Genomic DNA, 21,199 nt, shown 5'->3' with positions numbered 1-21,199 from the left:
CTTCCCACTCGGTTTTCTTCGTAACAGAGGGTAAAAGCACTAGAGCCCAATCACCTACTCTCATCTTTCGGAGCCGGGTCCCTCGGTCATAGGTCTTCTTTTGTTGTTTCTGTTTTTGTTCAAGGTTTGTATATGCCAGGCTGCGTAGTTTCCCCAGCTTGGACCTCAGTTGAGCTGTGTATTCCAAGGGGGTATTTTTCTCTATTTCTTCTTGCTCTTCCCACGCATCTTTCGTGATCTCCAGCAAGGTCCTAGGTATTCTTCCATATAGCAGCTCGAAGGCAGAATGACCCAGGCTGCTCTGTTTTTGGGCTCTGAGTACATACAGGGCTAATGGTAGTAGCCGGTCCCAGGCCGGGCCTTCGGAGGTTAGCATTTTCTTTAAGGTGTTTTTGAGGCTCTGATTGTACCTCTCTACGAGGCCGTCGGTCTGAGGGTGGTAGACCGAGGTTTTTAGATGACGTATTCCTAACGATTTACAGATTTCTTTCATGAGGCGGGATGTGAAGGGGGTTCCCTGGTCGGTAACTACCTCCTTCGGGAATCCCACCCTTGAAAACAGTTCCACGAACTTTTCCGCCACATTGGCGGTAGTGGGGGATTTCAGGGGGAAGGCCTCTATGTATCTGGTCGCGTAGTCCACTATTACAAGGGCGTACAACTGTCCTCGGGGGGTCTTTGGGAGGGGCCCTATGAGATCCATCCCTACCCGCTCGAAGGGTACCCCGATGATTGGCATGGGTTGTAGGGGGGCTGCCGGGGGCTTGTGGGAGTTCTTCTTCTGGCAGATCTCGCATTTACGACAGTATTCTTGCACGTCCCTGTATATCCCAGGCCAGTAGAAATGCCTGATAATGCTCTCTGTTGTCTTCTCCTTGCCCGCATGACCTGCCGTCAAATGCGCGTGTGCAAAGAAAAGCACTTGTTCTCGGAAGGATGTAGGTACCAAGAGTTGCAACTCCTTTCCACTCGCTGCCTCTCGGTACAGGAGCTCCCGTTTTATTACAAACCTAGGGTAGGAGATGCTGGAATCTTCCTGGGATGCCTGTGCCGCTTCCCACGCATTGTAGAGGGTCCGATCTTCTGCTTGTGCGAAGCGGAAGCTGCGATCTAGGACCCAGGGTTCCTCCGTGAGTAGAGTCGATCGTGCTGTCTGTTTTTAGTACTCCCACCCTCACTGAGCAAACCGGTTGGTTGTCAGCGGCAACGGACACCTGGGCCACAGGATACGGTCTGACGTCCCCGTGCACACACCTTATGTGTACTATGGCATCTCGGTCATATTGGTGGGGCAGGACATACTTCTCTTGTACCACCGACTGTCTACACCCGGAGTCCAGGAGGGCTTTAATACAAACCCCATTTACCCTCATACTTACATGAAATGAGGTTCCTAGCTCCGAGGAATAGAGGACAGCCTTCGGTAGGTACCCCACCTCCATAGGTTCCTCGGGAGGTCTTCTCCTGGGGCACAGGCGAGCAATGTGGCCCCACTCGCCACACTCAAAACATTGGGGACCCCGTGGTACCGGAGGCTCCATCCGAAGAGGTCGAGGCCTGAACGGCTCAAGAGCCGGTTTTGTCTTCTTGTCGCTCTTCATCAAGGACGGTTGTCTGGAGGCCTTTTCCGTTTCCCAACCCATGCCCCGTGGTTGCGCTCGGGCATAGTTGGCGGCCATCTCGATCGCCTGTTCTACTGTAAGCCCGGAGTGTTGCCTCAGCCACCTCTGGGTACCGTAGGGGAGTGCCTCCATAAACTGCTCCAGGTATATCTGGGCCAAGATCTCTTCTTTGGTACTGGTACCCGCCTTCAGCCACTTATCCGCCATCATCTTTAAGCGGAAGAAGAGGGTCTTTGGATTTTCTCCCGGTACCCCTTTTTCCTTGCGGAACCGGAGGCGGTAGGCTTCTGAATCAAGCCCTAGGTGATCAAGGATCACGTTCTTTATCACGGCATACGTAGCATTCCCCGCCGGATTCGCCACTTGATAGGCGAACTGGGCTTCCCCAGTTAACAGCGGGGCTAGGAAGAAGGGCCACTTCTCCTCTGGCCACCCCAGCGCTCTGGCAGCCCGCTCGAAGTTCATCAAAAAGGCGTCCGGGTCTTCACCCTGTACGTATTTTTGCAGTGAGATGCCGGACGGGCTTGGCCCATGGCCTCTGTTCTCTAGAGTTACCGCCCCGGTGGGAGGGATCATGGTTTTCTGCATACTATCCATCTGAGCCGCTATAGTGTTCTTAAAGAGGTCTCTGTCAGCTTGTGCCGAGGTCATCTGGCGTTCCACGGCCCATTCCAGTTTTTCCTGTCCCTTTATCAAATGCTGTAATAGGGCGTCCATCTCGGTATCACAGGTGGACTGGGATGTGAATCCCACTTCTGACACCAGTTGTAAAGGGTCAGGTACGTGCAACGCCGAGGAAGAGGGGTCAGGACTCAGGGAAGTATGGTCTAACGAGGCAGAGTCAGGGAAAAGTGCTCTTAAAGATGGTTTTATTTTTAGATAAGCTTTACGCCTCTTAGCAGTCACACGTAATTTGGCAAAGTCCGAGGTCTCCGTCCTGACACCTCTCGTGAATCCGGAATACTCCAGAATGCAGTCCTTTAACTCGACCCTCGCGTTGGTTCAGAAGGCAGGTGGAGTCTTCAAGGTAACGTGGACTCGTCCGGAGGTGTCCCAGAAAATAAAGAGAAAAAAGGCACAATCACTGGTACGTCCGTACACGATTTGCCAGGGCCCGGGGAGTGAGGGAAACCAGTGCTCATTTAACTAAAGCCGTGCAATAGTGCTCGTGAGGGGGGAGGGAATCTATAGGCTGTACACTATTTACACCGGGTCTCTCAGCTTGCTCGTGTCGCTCCTCCCCACCCAGCCAGCCACAGAACCCCGTACCTTGTCCAGCCACGTTCCTCCCGTGGGACCGTGGCAGGGCGAAGCGCCAAATCGGTGGCCTCCTGGCTTGTCGCTCTCAGCTGGGCTCCGTCCTCGCTCTCTTCCTCCGCCTTCGCAACTCGACTCCGCTTCTCTCCGTCTCCACTCCAACACTCCTGTCGCCTCCAGGGAAACGCCGTCCGTCGTCTCCTTCTCCCTTCCGGCATTTGACTCCTCGATGCTTGCAGGGGGCGTGTTTACGCCGGCTCGCAGTCCACAGTTAAAGGGACCGTCTTCTTCTATCGGAGCATAGTGCCATACACTATCGGTCTCCTTCGTGCCCCAATCCTGCAGACCGGCTTCTTCAGACAGCGCAGGCATGGCAGGAGGGGACCGCGGGACAGCCGACCACCAATCCTCAGGTCCCGTAGCGGTGGCATCAGTCTGTATGAGGGTGACAGAAAGGGGGGTCAACGGTAGAGCAGACCATCCGTCTGCGGTTACAACGTTCCTGTCATCATCCTGACCCGCCTCCCCGTCACAGTATTATAGAAAATGAAAAACATTGAAGTGATAAATTCACTTATAGTCCGTGCTGCTTCCAAACAAACAGTGTTGCCTGGTGTATCGGTACAATAAGGTCACGTGTCTTGGCAGAGCATGATCCAGCAAAGAACACCTTAGACAACAAATGTCACCAATATCTAAACAATAATCCTTCTATAGTATAGGGGTGCATTGCACATTATTTTTTATTTTTTTAATAATTTTCCTGACACTGCTGCCATATGCCTCTCAGTTCCTGCCCTTTTGAATTTTACTTCCAATACTCCTGGTCCTACCGAGTACCCTACAGATCCTGCATCTCTTCCTCCTATTGCTGATGCTCCTTCCCTACTCCTGTTAGACCCTCTTACTACTGATGCACCTGCCATGCCCGCCTGCATTGTCCATTATTCCCAGTCTGTTCCCTTTCATTGATTATACTCCTGCCCCAATATCTCTAAATGCTCCTGCTTCTCTCTCAAATAAATGCTTCAACGCTATGCGTATCAGACCTAATCACTCTTTCATAGTCTATGTTTCTTCCTAGTCAGTTCCTTTCCCTCCCTCTGGAGATGCCCTTGGCATAAGCCAACAGCTTGGAAATTATACATGGATCACCGACAGGAAAGTAGAAGCAAGAATGAGAGCACAAGGCAAGAGCAACGCTTACGTGCTAATGCCCTTCATCACAGATTCTCACGTAAGGTTTTAGACATGACATCTGACGGACGGGGTTAAGCGACAAAACACCCAAGGGCCATGTCTTAACTTTGGCTTCTTCTCCTCACCCCCTCCCTGTGGAGCATTTACTGTCAGCTTATGTTTCAGAGATGGTATTTATAGCACCCTATACCATGTGCAAAACAAACGCGTCAATTATGAGAAGGGTCTAAAGGGGAACCGGATTTTGTAGAGAGAACAAGCTTGCATACCTGCTCAGGTGAGACCTGAGTAAATTCTGAAAATACGGTAGGGAAGGAGGCATTAGATGAATTATTGAAAGTCGGCGAGTCTAAGTTAGCCTCTATGGTGAAATTAGAGTAAATGTGAGTAACCTTATCTTTAAAGAAATTGGCAAGCGAATTGCATAAATCTTGAATAGAAGTGCCTGTTGGGGGTGTGGAGAGTTTAGTTACTACTTGAAATAGTTCCTTTGGGGAGTTTTGGGCCAATTCTATTGGAGTACAGTAATATTTACTCTTTTCTAAGACATTCAGATGTTTACATTTTGTCATTGCCTCTTTGTATAGTGTTTTAGCGTTACGCCAGTGTCCTTCAATTCCTGCAACGGTGTCTCTCGAGTCTTAATTCGTCTGAGAACCAAGGTGCGGAGCGAACCCTTCGATTAGTAAAGATCTTTTTAGATGGTACTAATGAAGAAAAGATGTCGTGTGACCAGACGGAGTAATTATTGGAGGCTATTTCGGGGTCTTCTGAAGGACTATAATGGGAGGAGGATAGATTCTTGCAAGAGTTGGGCATCAATTTTATTCCATGCCCGGATCTGTTTAGATTTGTGAAAACCCATACCTCTGGAGTTGGGTTTCTTAATCTGAATGGTGCAGGGTATTGCAGAATGGTCTGTCCATATCAAAGGGGTGACTGTAAATAGGGAGATGTTACTATTATTAGTGAAGAGACCACCCAATGTATGACCTGCCCTGTGAGTAGGTAAGGTGACTAACTGGTGTAGGCCTAATGATAAAAGATCAGTAATCCGAGAAGAGGATTGCTTGTCGTTAGGACATTCCAAATGGAAATTGAAATCTCCCAGGATAGTAAAATCTGGTATTGCTGCTACTGATTCTAATAAAGTATGGAGTTCCGCAAGAAAATCCGATCGCAAACCTGATGGTCGATACAGTAAGGTTCCTTTGAAAGATTGAGTGCTTGAAAGCATAACAGAAAAAGTTAATGCTTCACATACTGAAAAATTGGGGGTATCAGTTTTAATTGTGTATTTGTCACAGTAAATAATTGCTAACCCCCCACCTTTCTTTAACGTTCTGTTCTGTCTAAATACACAGTAGCCTTCGGGGGTGGCAGCGCAAAAATCAGAACCAGAGGATGAATAACCCCAGGTCTCAGTCAGAAATAGAAAATCCAAATTGTGTTTAATAAGAAATTCATGTATTTCAAGCTTATGCTTGGGTAGGGAGCGGGAGTTTATGAGTGCAAAATAGATCATATCTGGTTTAGTTAGGGGAATATGTGTACTAGGAAAAAGAGAGGCCTTAGTTGGTTCTATGTTGAGCCTACAGTTAGGGCATGTGGAGAGTTGTTTGTTAAATAGAGCGTCCTCTTTGAAAGGAGGGAAGTGATGATTATTATTGATATTGTTTAGGTCGAGTAGCTGAGAGCTAGAATAAGATAGCAATATTCGACTTGGGGTTATTTTTGAACAACCAGGGGAACAGGCCCTGGACCCGGTCAAGGTGCAGACGGGCGCAGACGGGTTTGCCCGGCCTGATTGGTAGCGGAACACTAAACCGCTGACCTGCCCAAGATGGCGGCTATGGATGGTCCTAGCAGGAAGTGAGGCACTCTGACAGAACAGCTGTCCCCGGGGTCTCCCTCCACATCAAACAGTCCGCTAATGACTGGCGGTGGACCGCGGAGACTGCAGGGTGCCGAGTGCTTTCACAGGAGTCTGGTAAGTAGTAAGTAAATAGTTTTAGGGCGTAGGACAAAAGAAGTAAAAGCAATGAGTTTGCAGCAAAATAAAATACTAAATTTAAAATTACCGCTGGAAGAGTGAAGATAACGCAGCTCAACCTGTGATATGCCCTCTGTATTGGTCTTTTACTCTAGTATTGGAACTTTCATAGATTCACTCGCTTGAATCAAGAGTATAAAGCAGTAGTGTGAGTTGTTAAGAATACACTGCTATAGAGATATCACATTTAGAAAATATACCCATATATAGATTAAACGAAGATATAACTAAGTACATATCTCATAAGATGTAGTTAAACATATGAGCATATTTCAGTATGATGTTAGGAAAGAAAACACATTATATTATAGGCAATGTGTGGCACTAGTAAGAGGATGGTGGGAAGCCCTAGATGGCTTATCTTGTCCGGAAAAGAGGTCTTAGAACTGCTTGGCCTATTGCTATATCACCTCAAGAAGTCCAGTCCAGACATAAGTGTTGTATACAGGTATGTCTATTTTTCCAAGTCGCTTGTACTCATTGGAGGTCTAGTTCTTCCTGCAGGGTTGCATCCTTAGCCATCAGAATGGAACTTGCAGAATGCATGATGACATCATTCCCAATAATAACTTGGAGAGGCGCACTGAAACGGACTTTGCCAATGATATTCGCTTTATTTGTCTTTCTGAAGTGGGGCAGGCCTTGTTGTTCATCATATCCAGTGTTGCCCCCAAAAAAGGTTATAGTTCTTGATGGTTGCGGGCTTGACATTTTCCAATTCAGAGTGAGACCTAGCTCATTAAACAGGGCTATGCAAGTATTTGTTGATTTCTGTGCTGTTTGTTTGCTATGCGCCTTGATGAACCAGTCGTCTAAGAAGGGGAATACCTGGGAGTCTATCACAATCGCGGAAGGACTTTCCGTAACGGCAGGACCGCCCGCCACATGTGCGGTGGTCCCGTGATTCAGATTAGGATGGGGCGCATCCCGCATTTAGTAAATTGCGGCGGGCGATGCTTTCAGCAGCACCCGCTGCAATGTAAAAAGTGTATGTTGTGCATTTCCATGAACAACGTGGAAGGCACTGCGCGGTGGCTGCCATGTTGTGCATGCATATGCAGGGGGTACCATAGGTACCCCCCACCGACATCCTGGGGGCCCTCAACAGGCTCTCTGCCTGACTTTCCATAGCGATGTCTCCGCCATGAAAAGCCCTGCACCGCTGCACATCATGATATGGATGGCGGTGTCTTGCAGACACCGCCACCATATCTGAGCACTTTTCTGCCCAGTCGCCTGTCCGAACGGCGGAAAACTGGCTGGCGGTCATTCCGTCCGCCGGGGTCCCCCTGCCATCGTAATATGGCGGGAGAATGGTAGGCGGGCTGTGGGAATTGGCGAGCGGATCGCCACCGCCATACAGGCGGTGGCGATCCGCCCGCTATGATAATGACCCCATTGGTATTTTTGTTTCCTTAAGAAGGCTGCTAAAGAGCAAGACACTTTGTAAATATTCTGAGGGCTGACTTCAGACCAAAAGGTAGAACCATGAACTAGAAGTGGCATAAGCTACTGTGAACCAATGAAATCTCTTGTGAGAACGATGGATGAGGATGTGAAAATATTTTACCATGCTGAATGATTTTTTTTTTTAGATATGTATTGAGGTGTCAGAGGTTGCAGACAGGGCAACATTCCTTCAACCTTTGGCGAATCAAACAATCGGGAATAGAATCCCTTTCCTTGTTAAAAAAGGAGGGACTCTCTCTATCGCTCTCTTTCGGAGCATGGTCTTGACCTCCAATTTGAGAGTTGTAGATGTTTGGGAATGGAGGTGTGCAGTGCACATTGATGAAAAATGCTTACTGATATTATCCAAGTGTCTCCCCTCCGTATCCTGAGGCACTGATCAGAGTGGAGGGATTCCTGGATCTTCGTTGGGCTGCCTGTGTAATAAATGAGTCTGGCTCTGAATGGCCTAAAAGCTATGGGAATCTATGAAAGTTCCAATACTGGGGCAAGAAAACAAGTTACTTACCTGTAACTTTGGTTCCCCAGTATTGGTAACTTTCAGAGATTCCCATGTGCCCACCCTCCTCCCCTGGGAAAGCTCAGCCTTCAGCATAGGTGGTTACTGTTACACAGCTAGACAAGCCGGAGCATCCTCTGTGACTTTATAATTATTATTGAGGAGTGGAAACCCTCAGTTACTGTAGCCGTAGAGTTTATTATTTTTAAGCCCTCTTCTAATATATAGTTGACAATGAGCATGGACTGAAAAGGCTCCTTAAAAACATGAAAACAACAGGACATCTGCTTGGTGGGCATGGGGAGTGCAATTCTTTTAGATCTCCCCTTTCTAGCAAATTATGAAAAGCCCCAATATCTTCCGGTGGGTGTCCACTGGGGTGGGTGACGGAGATGATGGCATAGGATGTTTTCATGCCATTACCTATGGGGCTCACGGAGCTCCCCTTCCTCTCTCTCATCATCAGAGGTAGCTGGATACATGGAGAAACACTCTCTGTGGTGTCTGCCTTACTGAGATAGGAAATGTTATAGGTCTTTGTACTGGAGTGGATGGTTGAGCAGCAGGTGATCTGGTAGGCATTGATATTTGTAGTGCAGTAGACAGAAATTGCTACCTGTAATCTGAAAGCATGAATTGTAAGTCAGAAACAAGAAAGCCAGGTCGACAAACCATCTCTTCTTGGAATGGCTGCCGATACAGGTCATTGGAAGAATAATAATGATAGTGTTCATATTCTTCATCATAGTCCTTTCCTTCTTCTTGGCAAGTGACATTCAAATCAAGGGTGCTGCGTGCAACACCAAAGGGCCCGTCATCTTCAGAGTCACCTTCATCCGAGAGATAAGCTGGTATCAGTGGTGTCACCTTGCACGGAGAGGCGTGTTCCGAGGTCAAAACCATGCTTTTTGGTGGTTTTACAATTTTTCTGCCTATGACGAGGTTGTTGACAAGGGGGCTACTGACTGTTGTAGAAGATGAAATCATTGAAATCCTCAGCGTTGACGGTCTAGTCATAGACACGGTCAATTAAGATGTCGTCATCGAGAAGGAAGAGGTGGTGGGTGGACAACGTGGTGACTGTAGCTGTTGTCAAAGATGTTGCCATATATGTTGTCGTCAATAGCACTTAACGATATTCTCAAGATCTGTTGATTAGAAGAGCTGAAGAAGACTTCTTGAATGAGTGACTGTCTTTAGGAGGTGGTGTAGGTGGTTCAGAGGGCGACCATTCAGCCTTTTCTGGAGGTAGAAGGTCCTTTTTTTATTCCTTTTTGTCAGAACACTTGGATTTCTGGGGAGATTTGTGATTGACTGGAACCCTTGTAAGGCCAATGAGCAGTGTTTTTGAGGCTTGAAGCCGCTCGGAGGAGGATCTTGAATGAGGTGATCTCTTCCTCTGATGAGATCTTCTAGAGGATGAAGAGGAGTCCTCGCTACCAGAGTCAGAAACTGTCTCTGTTCTGGTCTTGAGCTTTTGAAGCTAAAATAGCAGCCTTCCTTCTCTATCCATCGATATTTTGGTTGAAAAATGTACAACATACTATACAGTCCTAGGCAATAAATGCAGTCTTTGTGAGGGTCTTCAGAGTGAAATCACTTTTTACCACAGAGACTGCAGGCCCTGAAGTGACAATTCTTCTCTTTGTTTGACATGATGTTTTAAATGAACACAAAGTCAGATTTCCTGGACGGAAAGCACAGTGGTCAAAGGTAAATACTCCCACAGCACCAAGAAATGGAAAATAATCCTAGAAAGTATCCAAGTATGAAATAACTGAGCAGAGCTCAGTGGCGACTCCCTAGCACGATGTCCTGTAGAAAATCTCACGGATTGGGGCTTATCTCATAAGTATCTAGAGGGCAAAGCAGCCGGATTGGCTGAAATCTAAGTTTGGTGTCTTTTTTAAAAAGACTATGGTAGGTTCCGAAATTGAAGGGCCTAGGGCTTTCATGCTCTATCTTTAACATTGAAATGCTATTGTATGGTTCCGTGGACATCGATCGCGCCGAAAACAAAAAAAAACATCTTGACGATAGGGAATGACTAAAGCATGTGAATTAATGAAAGTTCCAAAACTGGCGTAAATAACTTTATGGCATTTGGTTTTGCTCAGAGTTTAAACATACTTCATTTTTCATAAACATAAGTAATAGGCTGGAAATTACTATATTGCATCTGTTAAACAACTGTTGAGTTCTGAGCTCTTTCCTCCATGCTACCTCCTGAAAAACCTGTGACCACTCACCCTCGCTACCCTGAAAGTCAAGAGTGCAAAGGATTGTACATGGCCCAGTCTCCAGAGCAATAGTAGGGCGGGCACCAGGACACCAGTGCCAAGCCACTGAACCACCATGGCTGGGGCCCAGTACACTCTGTATGTCTTGTGCGACCCCAAAAAGGGTCCTAGAACATCAACTCTAACGAATGTTGTGCTTTACCCATTATCAAAGAAATAGAGAGCTGTGGCGAGTCTCTGTACGTTTACATAGAACATTCAGCTTTTAATCGATTGCTACTGTGCTGAAGTATTACACTGTGAGGGCATTTAATGAAGTAAGATTCTCTAGCCAAGACTTTTGCAGCCATGCGGAGGTCATGAAATAAAGCACAAGTAAAGGGGAAGGTTTTAAAATCTAATGAATACATAAAATGAAATATTCACCGTAGTGACCGGTTACTTTAAGCAGGATGTAAATGTAAATGTATTTGAGCTTATATAGCGCACAGCTACCCACAAAGGGTTTCCCGGCGCTTGCTTAGGGAACCCGTCCTGGTATTCCCCTGTGAGATAACCCCGGCAGGGTATCCACAAGGTGAAAGCCAGGCATCCCGCCGCGAGGGGCCGTTGTGGAGATTAAGCAAGCTATTGCCCAGAGTCGCAGAGTGTGAATCCATGAGTCGAGAAGGCACCGGAGCGAGAATTATCGAGTCCGTGGAATTTTTTTTTGAGCCCAAGACCCGCCGAGGCGGGGAATTGAACCCTGGTCCAGGGCCGATCTCAGCTTCCGGGTCTGCCGCCTCTAACCCCTGAGCCACACTTCTCCACCTAGTATAACTACTATTAGGGTTCAATGGTCATTATGTTTGGAATGTGTGAGAAGTGCCCTCTTTTTACATGTTCACCCCCACAAACTGTTGATGTACTTTGACTGAGTGTACCCTGGATTCCTGCCAATCAGATACCCAGGGCCTATGGGCTTTCCCTAAACTGCCTTGAGACAAAACACAATTGGCACTCTTTGGCCACATGTCATTCCCTTGTAAATGGTACCACAGGTACCAAGGGCACTGTGGCCAGGGAAGGCCTCTAAGGGCTGCAGCACTTATTGTGCCACCCTTAGATGCCATGTACCTTCACACACACACATACTGCCATTGCAGTCTGCATGTTTTGGTGCAGAACAAAGTAAACAGTCAACAAGGCACACATCCCTGTGTGCCATGCCTACAACCCACTGCACTGGCATAGATCAGCCACCCATGTAGCTGGGTGAACTATACCAGTGGTGAGGGTACAGGTGCATGAGCCCTGTACCCCTACAGTGTCTAAGACAATTCTTAGACAATGCCAGTGCAGTAATGCCATTAGGAGTATATGGTACTGGGAGTTTGTCATTATGAACTCCACAGCACTAGAATGGCTTTACTGAAAACTGGGAAGTTTGGTATCAAAAGTCTCAGCACATTAAACCCACACGGATACCATTGCGGGATTTCATGAAAAATGCACGCAGACAGCATTTTAGAGATGCCCCCTGAAAAATGACTTCACTCTAGTGTCCTGGCTGAGTGGCAGCTCGCCAGCTGCCACCACGAGAAAGGTTCTGGACCCCCTTTGTCGAGAGCCTGCTGCTCTCCTGCTCTGAAACAATGCATATCCTGGGACAAGATGCCAAGCTCCTCCCCCAGGATGGGCAGGGTCCACGAAGGGGAAGCTGCAAAGGCTTGCCACCTTTGTGAGCTACCTCAGCCCTTTGCCGCTTCCAGCAACTGGCTCCCACCAGTTCGGACCACCATTTTGGGCAGGAGAATCAGCGGGGAAACCAAGTAAGAAGGGAGGTGTGCCCACCTTTGCCAACCCCACCCCTCAGGTGGGGGAGGCGAGGTGAAGCCCAACTCTCAGTCCCCGCCATCTTGCAGATGGGGGGACTCAGACAAACAGAGAGTGGTGTATGTCCCCCTCCCAATGGATGGTGGCATAATAGGGGGTGTACCCACCCCAAGGAAGGACTCATTGGTCCCAACCTTTACTTACCTGTAACACCCCGAAATCTAGTATTTAGGGGCAACACTGAACCTTGCCTCCACAGACAAGAACCAACCAGAAGAAGAGAAGAAGGACCAAAGAAGCTGTGCTGAACTAAGAAGAGGACGACGCCCACTGACTTGTCTTCAGCCCTACCGGCCTGTCCACACCTCGAACTTGCCCCTGTGAAATTCTGGTGTATTTAACAGCCAGCAGCCCTCAAGAACCCAAAGTACCTGCCCTGCCTTCCAAACCCAAGACTTTGTATCCTGTGAGCACCGGATTTGCTCACCCACAGATTCTGGCTCTGTCGAAAACCGTGAGTCTGCACCACTCTGCACCAAACGTCCACTACCCGAGTTCGAGTGGCCCAACACCACAAGGAAGTCTCCGCCGCGATCCTGACCTGAGATCTGGTGATCTCTGACCTGCCTTAAGTCTCCAAACGACGCCTGCAGTCTCTTTCTGGGGGTTCCTCCCATCATGAGCTGCTAACAACACCCGACACCTAAAGACACTCCAGCACCCAACGTCCCACAGCCTTGGGTGGCCCAACCAACAGTGTCTCAGCATCACCAGGCATCCCAACTTACCTCTTCAACTGATGGTGACCTCCAGAAGATATTCGTCCCCGAGCCTGCAGTTTTTGTTGCAACCGAAGAATCCCCATTGAAATCACCAGGGCACCCGACGCCAAAACAGCACACTGCACCCAGCCGCTCCTGCGCCGCTGCGGGTATACTTTGGGTGCTAACTCGGATCCCCCTTTGCCCTGAGCCTAACACCAGGAGCTTTGCTCCCACAACCTTGTGGCATGCTCATGAGCAGCCAACAACCAAAGGCCCTCTAGCCCACATTGGATAACATTGGGCCTCAGCACTCTGCATCCGTCCACCCTAGTGCTGCGGAGGATGTATTGTTGACCCAGGGGGTACCCTGGTTCTAACCCCAGAATACCAACTCCCACAAACTTGTACTTACCTGCACACCGATAACTTAATTTCCTTCCATGGGATTGAATTGACTGTTTTCCTTGAATTGGTTTGTATGAAACACTGAAAATGTACAAAAACTGATGTACTTACCCTTTCTCTAGGAAATGTCCCAGTGTGATATCTAGGCATATCACACAGAGTAGAAAAAGTAACTTAAACAGTAATCTAAAAAGTAACATACAAAGTAATCTGTAAAGTAACTGAAAAGTAATTTCGAAATACTGACTTCCCTGTAATTCAACCAACTGAATTTGAATCTGCATTCAACTGTAAAACATTGCATAAGATTCTGGAAAGTATTAATTCACTTACCAGCACCAGGCTTGGCTTGGTTCTAGTAATAACATAACTTAATAATATTTTTGATACAAACAAATTGCTCTGAGTTCAGTCTTTGGGTGTGCAACATAATTTGCTGCCTAAGTGTAGCTCTGCCTACCTTTGGGGTTCCACTTGACTCTATGCACACTCTACCTTACTTTGGTGTAGTATATACAGAGCCAGCTTCCGACAGAGTGCCCTAAATTAAAGAGGCTAATGTACTACTCCTGAGACCACATATGTGAGTATACCTAAGAAGCAGCAATGAAGACATATGATACTGTATTTATTTGAAGATACTGAATAGAGTGAGGTTAAGCATATTTCATACTCACGTGTTATTGGACTATTAACTCTTTTCCTCCTCTCCATTGGCAGAAAATCTTTGCAAAATGCCTCCTCTTCTTGTTTTACTCTCAATGAATAGACAGAGGTAACAACTGGATGGGCTGTTATGGAGCAAAAAAGAATAAATTGGTAGCTATATTACCAAAGATAATATTTTAAGCTGCATAAAAACAAATAGCGACCCTGTGGAGGATGATACTTACAGGAGTTATCAAATCTCTTGCTGGACACAAAGAAGTTGAGTTTCTTACAAACATCCGAGACTTCAAAGTAAATAGGTACTGTGACAACATATTTTAAAACAGCTATTTTAATATATACATGCAACATAATCTCAACTATTCAATCCCAACAATGTGGAGAAAAAAACAAGAAAAGTTTCCTTAGCAACTGAGATCATCCAAGACCAGAGATGCCTTTACATTACTGGGTTTAAGAACCAGAAGCTGGACCGAGTAAGCACAAACTGCATGCTTTGAGGCTAGGTCAGCCTGGGAGCATGACACTTCTATGTAGCCTATGCACAACCACCCTTTCTCCACAGTGTGCACGTGAACCTTAGTTCAACGTTTAGATTACATACAAGATGATTATGAAAGACAAACAGGAGTAACCTGAAGGAGCCTGTGGCGTAGAGTTCCTTTGTTAATTAATTTCTTAAGATCAGTCAGTCTTTACCCAAAAGACCGTTTTATTTGCATAACTCCAACTAAGAGTTTGAAATATCACAGGCCAGAGGTAAGCTAAAAGTAAGCAGATTGTGAACCAAATCACGCATAACCCCCACCCAGAATCTGACATCCAGAAAGAAATATTTCAAAAGAACATTAGTCCATATTGATGAAGAAAACAAGTTACTTACCCATAGCTTGGATCATTTCCCGTCGTCGGAATGGAAGTCTCTGTAAATAAAAAAAAACCATAGCAGTAGGTACAAAAGAGAAAGAAAGGCCTAGGTCTTATCTCATTTTGTAGCATATCCACCTCTTGTAAGAGAGACCAAAAACCTGCAACAACCAATCAGATTAGCCTCACCCCATAGAAGCCTTCTGAGAGAACCTCAGAGCCTCAGATTTTCGTAGCCGTTGTGTAACAGTAACCACCTCTGCTGAAGGCTGAGCTTTCCCAGGGGAGGAGGGTGGGCGCATGGGAATCTATGAAAGTTACCAATACTGGGGAACCAAAGTTACAGGTAAGTAACTTGTTTTCTTGCCCCAGTATTGGAACTTTCATAGATTCCCATAGCTTTTATCAGAGTAGCTAGCAGCAGGCAATAATAGCACATTGTGTGACATAAGCATCGAAATACCTTTAGTATCCATACTCTTATAAAAAGCAAATAGACATTGAAACAGTAGTCAGAAAACATTATCAGATACAAAATGTGCAATAATAGGAAGGAGGGATAGGAGGGAAAGCTCACCACTCATTGGAAGAGATTCCTCAGGACCGCTTGACCTACTGCCGCCTCACTCCTTGTGTAAGAGTCCAAGCAGTAATACTTTGTGAACGTGTTGACACTGCTTCATGTAGCTGCCCTACAAATGTCCGTGATAGGAACTCCAGCAAAGAGAGCAGCAGAAGAGGAAACTGATCTCTTGGAGTGAGCTCATACATGTCTTTCTAGCGGCTTACCCGCCGCTTGGTGGCAATAGTGAATTGCACTGGAAATCCATTGTGAGATTCCTTGTTTTAAAAGAGGAAAGCCTTTTCAAGGAGCACTATAAGCAACAAAGAATTAAGAAGATTTTCCGAAAATCTTCGACTGTTCCAGATAAAATTTCAGACACCTCTGGACATCCAAGGAAAGCAGAGACCTTTCTGTTGGAGACGTAGGTCGAGGGAAAAAAGATTTCAGAACTAAAAGCTCGTTCAAATGGAAATCCGAAGGGACCTTTGGAATGAATTTCGGGTTTGTTCTTCAGATTAGAGTGTCTTTTTTTAACTCTATAAAGGGTTCCATAATGGTAAGAGCTTGCAGTTCCCCAACCCTCCTAGCCGACTTCAAGGCTAAAAGGAGAGCCACTTTCCAGGATAGATACTTTAGATCCGCTCTGTGAATAGGTTCAAATGGAGGTCTCATGAGATGAGCCAGAACTAAATTGAGTTTCCACATTATAGGAAGAGGCCGAACTGGAGGAAAAACCCTGAAAAGATCTTTCAGGAATTGTTTGACAATCCTAGCGGACCAGAGAGAAGGACCTGAGACTGTCCACCTGAATCTAGAGATAGCCGCCAGATGTACCTTGATGGAGGAATGTGCCAGGCCTGACTTAGCCAGAGAAAGAATGTAAGGCAATAGCTGGCGAGGAGCAGAAGATAACAGATGAAGGTTTTGTCGGTGGCACCGTAAGCAGAAACGTTTCCATTTCGCGCGATAGATCTTATTTGTACTTGGTGCGCAGGCTTGAGATAAAAATCTCCTTACACTCCTGAGGGATATTTAAATTCTGAAATTTCCGGCACACAGGAGCCAGGCTGTCAAATAGAGAGAGCGCTCGTGTCTGGATGCAACACTTGGCCCTGGGACATTGTCAACAGAGATGGAATGGGCCGCAGGTGAATCGGCTGATCTTGAGTGATCAGGAGAAGCTCTGTGAACCAGAATTGGCGGGGCAATGCTGGTGAGATAAAAATCATTCTGCAGGGTTCTGTCTTGAGTTTCCTGAGTAGCCTCGGAATCAGGGGAATTGGAGGAAAGGCGTAAACAAAAGCACCTGACCAGGCTATCGAAAGAGCATTCCCCAATGAGCAGCGATGGTGATCCCTGCTTGCATAGAACCGGCATTTCCTGTTGCCTGGGGTTGTGAATAGGTCTATGGACGGAGTGCCCCAACATGCGAAGACCCCGTCGAGAGTGTCCTGATCCAGTTCCCACTCGTGACAGACGGATTTTAGACGACTCAATGTATCCACTGTCGTGTTGAGGGTACCTGGGAGATGTTCTGCTGAGAGAAAAATTCGGTGGATAATTGCCCATTCCCATATCTCTCGAGCCTCCTTTGAAAGAACTCGAGATCTTGTTCCGCCTTGTTTGTTCACGTAATGCATGGCCGTCGTTTTGTCCGTACGAACCAGTACCAGGGAATTCCGAATCCTCAGAAGGAAAGCCTGCAAAGCCAAACAAATTGCCTTGAGCTCCAGAAGATTGATGTGGAGAGAACGCTGCTTGGGTGTCCAATGACCGCTCACTTGTAGGTCTTTTAAAACCGCTCCCCAGCCTGCCAGCGAGGCATCCGTGGTCAGAACCAAGGGAGAAGGAGCAATCTTGAAAGTGAGACCCTTTGAGATATTGTCTTTGATCGTCCACCACTTGGCTGCTTCCCTCATGAGAAGTGTGACCATTATTTTGTCGTCGAATGCGCCCTCCGCCTGGCGTCATTGCCGGTCTAGTTGCTCCTGCAAAGGGCGCATACGTAATCTGCAAGGCGGAATTAAGGGTATGCAGGATGAAATCTATCCTAGGAGCGACTTGTATAGACGGATCGATAGAGATCGTCTTCTTTGCAATTGACGAGCAGAGAGAATGAGCCTTTTTTGTCTTTCCTCCGATGGAAAAGCCTTGCAGCATCTTGTATCCAGAATGGAACCTAGGATTTTGGCCTCCCTGGACGGGAGAAGGACCGATTTGTCCCTGTTGAGTTGAAGGCCCCGATGACTGAAAAGTCGAATGCAACTTTTGACTGCTCTTGTAGTTGCTTGAGAAGATGGAGCTTTTATCAACCAGTCGTCTAGATAGGGAAAAACCTGTAGAGAATGTCTTCTGAGAAACGCTGCCACCGGGGCTAACACCTTCGTGAATATCCGAGGCGCGGATCGGAGGCCGAAAGGCAGGACTTTGAATTGAAAATGGCTCTTGGCTACTGTGAAGCCTAAGAATCGTCTGTGAGCTGGGTGGATCGGGACGTGAAAGTAGGCGTCCTCGAGATCCAGAGTTGCCATGTAATCTCCTGGATTGAGAAGGTGCAAATTATTGTGAAGGGATACCATCCGGAACGATAGTTTTATGAGATAGGTGTTGAGCTCCCTCAGGTCTAAAATTCGGCGCCATTTTTCTTCAGTCTTGCGAACCAGGAAAAACCTGGAATAGAACACTTCTCCGCGTTGAGATAGGATACAGGCTATATCGCTCCCTTGATGAGCAGCTGATGGGCTTCGAGACGTAGAAGATGTAGATATTTTGATTCGGTGGTGCGAGGGTCTCTGGAAGGTGGGAAGTGTTGAAATTCCAATGTGTGGCCAAACCGAATGATATTGAGGACCCACCAATCTGATGTTATGATCTTCCAGCTGCGTAGACATTGCAAAATCCTGCCCCCCACTGATGTAACCGGGGGTGGAGGTACAGTAGACCGTGCCAAGTGGCCGCTATTGGCGTTTAGAAGAATCTATCCCCTGACACCACGGTAGACCTCTTGTAGGTTGGCGAGAGAAAGACGCTGATTGGCCTTGGCGCTGAGAGCATTGAGGTTTGTAAGACTGTGAGGATTGAGAATAGGAGGAGTAGTTTTGTTGGTATCCTCCTGTGTACGTAGAAAAACCTTTACCTTTTGTCCCTCGGAAAGGCACTTTGCGATATTGTAACGTGCCCAAGGACCTTGTCATTTCCGTGTCCTTCTTGATGTCTTGTAAAGCGTCATCTATATGCTTACCAAAAAGCAGGTCGCCATCAAACGGTAAATCCAAAATGGTATTCTGTACCTCAGGGCCAAACCAGGTAGCCCGAAGTCAGCCTTGCCTTCTCAGAACAGCCGAACCTGCCAAGGCGCAAAAAGCAGTTGTGGCGAGGTCCATGGCACAATCCATAATCTCTGAGGAAGATTGCTCCCCCTCCTCAAGGATTTTCTTTGCATCCGCTTTGGAACTGCCCGGCAGCTGATCCACAAAAAGAGACAAATCGCACCACATTTGGCGATCATATTGTCCTAAAATTGCAAGTGCATTGGAGGCTCGAACCAGGAGGCTGGACATAGAGGAGAATCTCTTGCCCACGTTCTCAAGGCGCCTGCCCACCCCATCTGGCGATGTGGTAAGAGGAGCCAATGGGTTCCTTGATTTTCTTTGAGCCGCCTGGGAGACCACAGAGTCTGGCCTCGGTTGTCCAACCAGGGTAGCAGGACTACCATCAGGAGGCTTATATTTCTTCTCCAGACACTGTAGAACTGGGATAACAGTAGCTGGAGACTGCATAACCTTCACTCCTTCACTCCATACGTGCTCTATATTGGGGATAGAGGGGATGGATTTCCTAGAAGGTTCTTTGAAATCATAGAGAAAGCAGTCCGATTGAACTACAGGAACCTAAAGACCAAATCTCTTTGAAACTCTCTCTATAAGATTATGGAAACCTCCGATGTTTGCTGGAGGAGAATCTACAGGATCCGGTAAAGGCGAAGCGGGATCTGGTATGATATATTCGTCCCAGTCTCTATCCGGATTCGGGACATCTCTCACATTCCGTTCATCATCTGAGGAATCATCATCATCATCATCATTCGGCTGCCCCGTGATGATATTCTGCCGTTCCTCCAAAGGTTCCGGTTCAGGTGGTTGAACTGTAGAAGTTGACAGAGGAGACGGTGGTGGTGGTGGCCGAGGTGGTTGCATGGATTCAGAGGGTTGGGATGGAAATCTCCTTCTATAATTCATCAACATGATCTGCAAGTCACTTATCAGGGAGGAAGGCAAAGAAGCCATGCCCTAATGTGATTGTTTTTGATGTCTCTCCTCGAGGATGGAGTTGCCGCTGTTCTTCATAATAGTCATCAGAATCTGAGTCCTGGTATTTCACCAGGAGTTGAGATGGACTGTACACATCACCATAAGAACTATCTTCCTCATCTGAGTACTCTTCATCCAAAAGCAATGCAGGAGGTTAAGGCGTCACCCTCCGCGAAGAGGTCATTTCCGCTGTTTTTTTAAGTCTTCGAATAGAAATTTTAACTTCTTGCACCGTTGTCTGAGTCGTCGAAGGAATAGTCGACGAGAGCACCGTCCTTGGAGAAAGGATCATCGACAACGACAATGGGCAAACCGTTGACGGTACCGTCGACGAGCTCGACATCAGTACCATCGTAGCAGTCGTCATCGCCGTCATCACCACCGTCCTCTTCGTCGAGGACACATAGTCGACGACACTGACATAGGAACCTGCGTCGTCGGGCAATGAGATCCGACAAGTAGGACAACCCTATCTCCTCGTTACCCATGAAAGCAGATGTAGAAGCAGGAATAGCCAATAAATGCCTACAGAACCCATTTTCAACCACTTGAAGCTCCCTTAAATTTGTATAACCCCATACATCACTACCATAGGTGGCTACTGAAACTGATTTGGCTTGGTATATCTTAAATCAGGGAACCCAGTGGTTTACTACCAATTCTGTCAGAAAAAGAAGAGTGCTCCTATAGTTCCCATACAGAGCTAATCTCGTGAATGTTATCAAAGGGCTCCACGTAGATCGGTCATCAAAAACAACCACCAAATAGGTATAAATCTGGACCCTAGACAGCCTATTGCCCTGAACATGAAAATATCTCAACTTGGTCTTTTTGGCTCCCAGAACCATTACCTGTGATTTACTATAGTTGGTAGAAAGATCTAAACCAGTCATATATCCACAAAACCATCAATCAGTGTCTGGAGACCTAGGGCTGTTCTTGCCATTAACACAGAGTCATCAGCATATAGAAATGCAGGAATCTGGAGGGGACCTAGTCGAGGTTAGGTCATCTGCTTATTAGGTAATCTAGCTCCCAAGTCATTCACATACAGGTGAACAAAAAAAAGGTCAATTTTATACCCCTTTCTAACTCCATTCCTCCGCCTAAAGGAGCTAGCACAAGACACATCTGCATTATATCGGACAACTGCCCTAGACAATCGCTGTATCTAAGCCAATATTCAGCTAAATATGCCAGAGCTTGGATCTATTCACCTTATCAATGGCGGAATATAGATCCATATATGCGATTAACAATGAACCTGGTTTCGTCACAGTATACTTGTTGATTAACAAGTAAACATGTAAACACAGTCACAAGTACCCAGGCCCAATCGAAAGCCAGATGAGATAAAACAGACCGATCTTCAGCCCACGATATGGCCCTTTCTAAGATCACCCTGGCCATTACCTTGACATCCAAGTTGATTAGGGAAATGGGCCTGTAGCAAGAGGGGAGGT

At 46.9% G+C, this 21,199-nt stretch overlaps 1 protein-coding gene across 4 annotated transcripts in view; it reads right to left on the bottom strand.

The window, feature by feature from the left end:
• LOC147701906 (uncharacterized) overlaps window positions 1-21,199 on the bottom strand; it is a 213,347-nt gene that overhangs the window by 65,954 nt on the left and 126,194 nt on the right. For 3 of the 4 annotated variants that reach the window (XM_086930539.1, XM_086930540.1, XM_086930538.1), the window contains exon 6: window positions 14,003-14,116. The exons of the other annotated variant lie outside the window; for it this stretch is intronic. In XM_086930539.1, coding sequence (XP_086786665.1) covers window positions 14,003-14,116 — 114 coding nt within the window. The remainder of the gene's footprint in view (window positions 1-14,002; window positions 14,117-21,199) is intronic. 4 annotated transcript variants of the gene reach the window in all.

This window comes from Lissotriton vulgaris, chromosome 7 (assembly GCF_964263255.1).
Source record: "Lissotriton vulgaris chromosome 7, aLisVul1.2, whole genome shotgun sequence".
Taxonomy (NCBI): Eukaryota; Metazoa; Chordata; class Amphibia; order Caudata; family Salamandridae; genus Lissotriton; species Lissotriton vulgaris.
The sequence above is the reverse complement of the archived record's forward strand: the minus strand, read 5'-3'. Positions and strand labels throughout refer to the sequence as shown.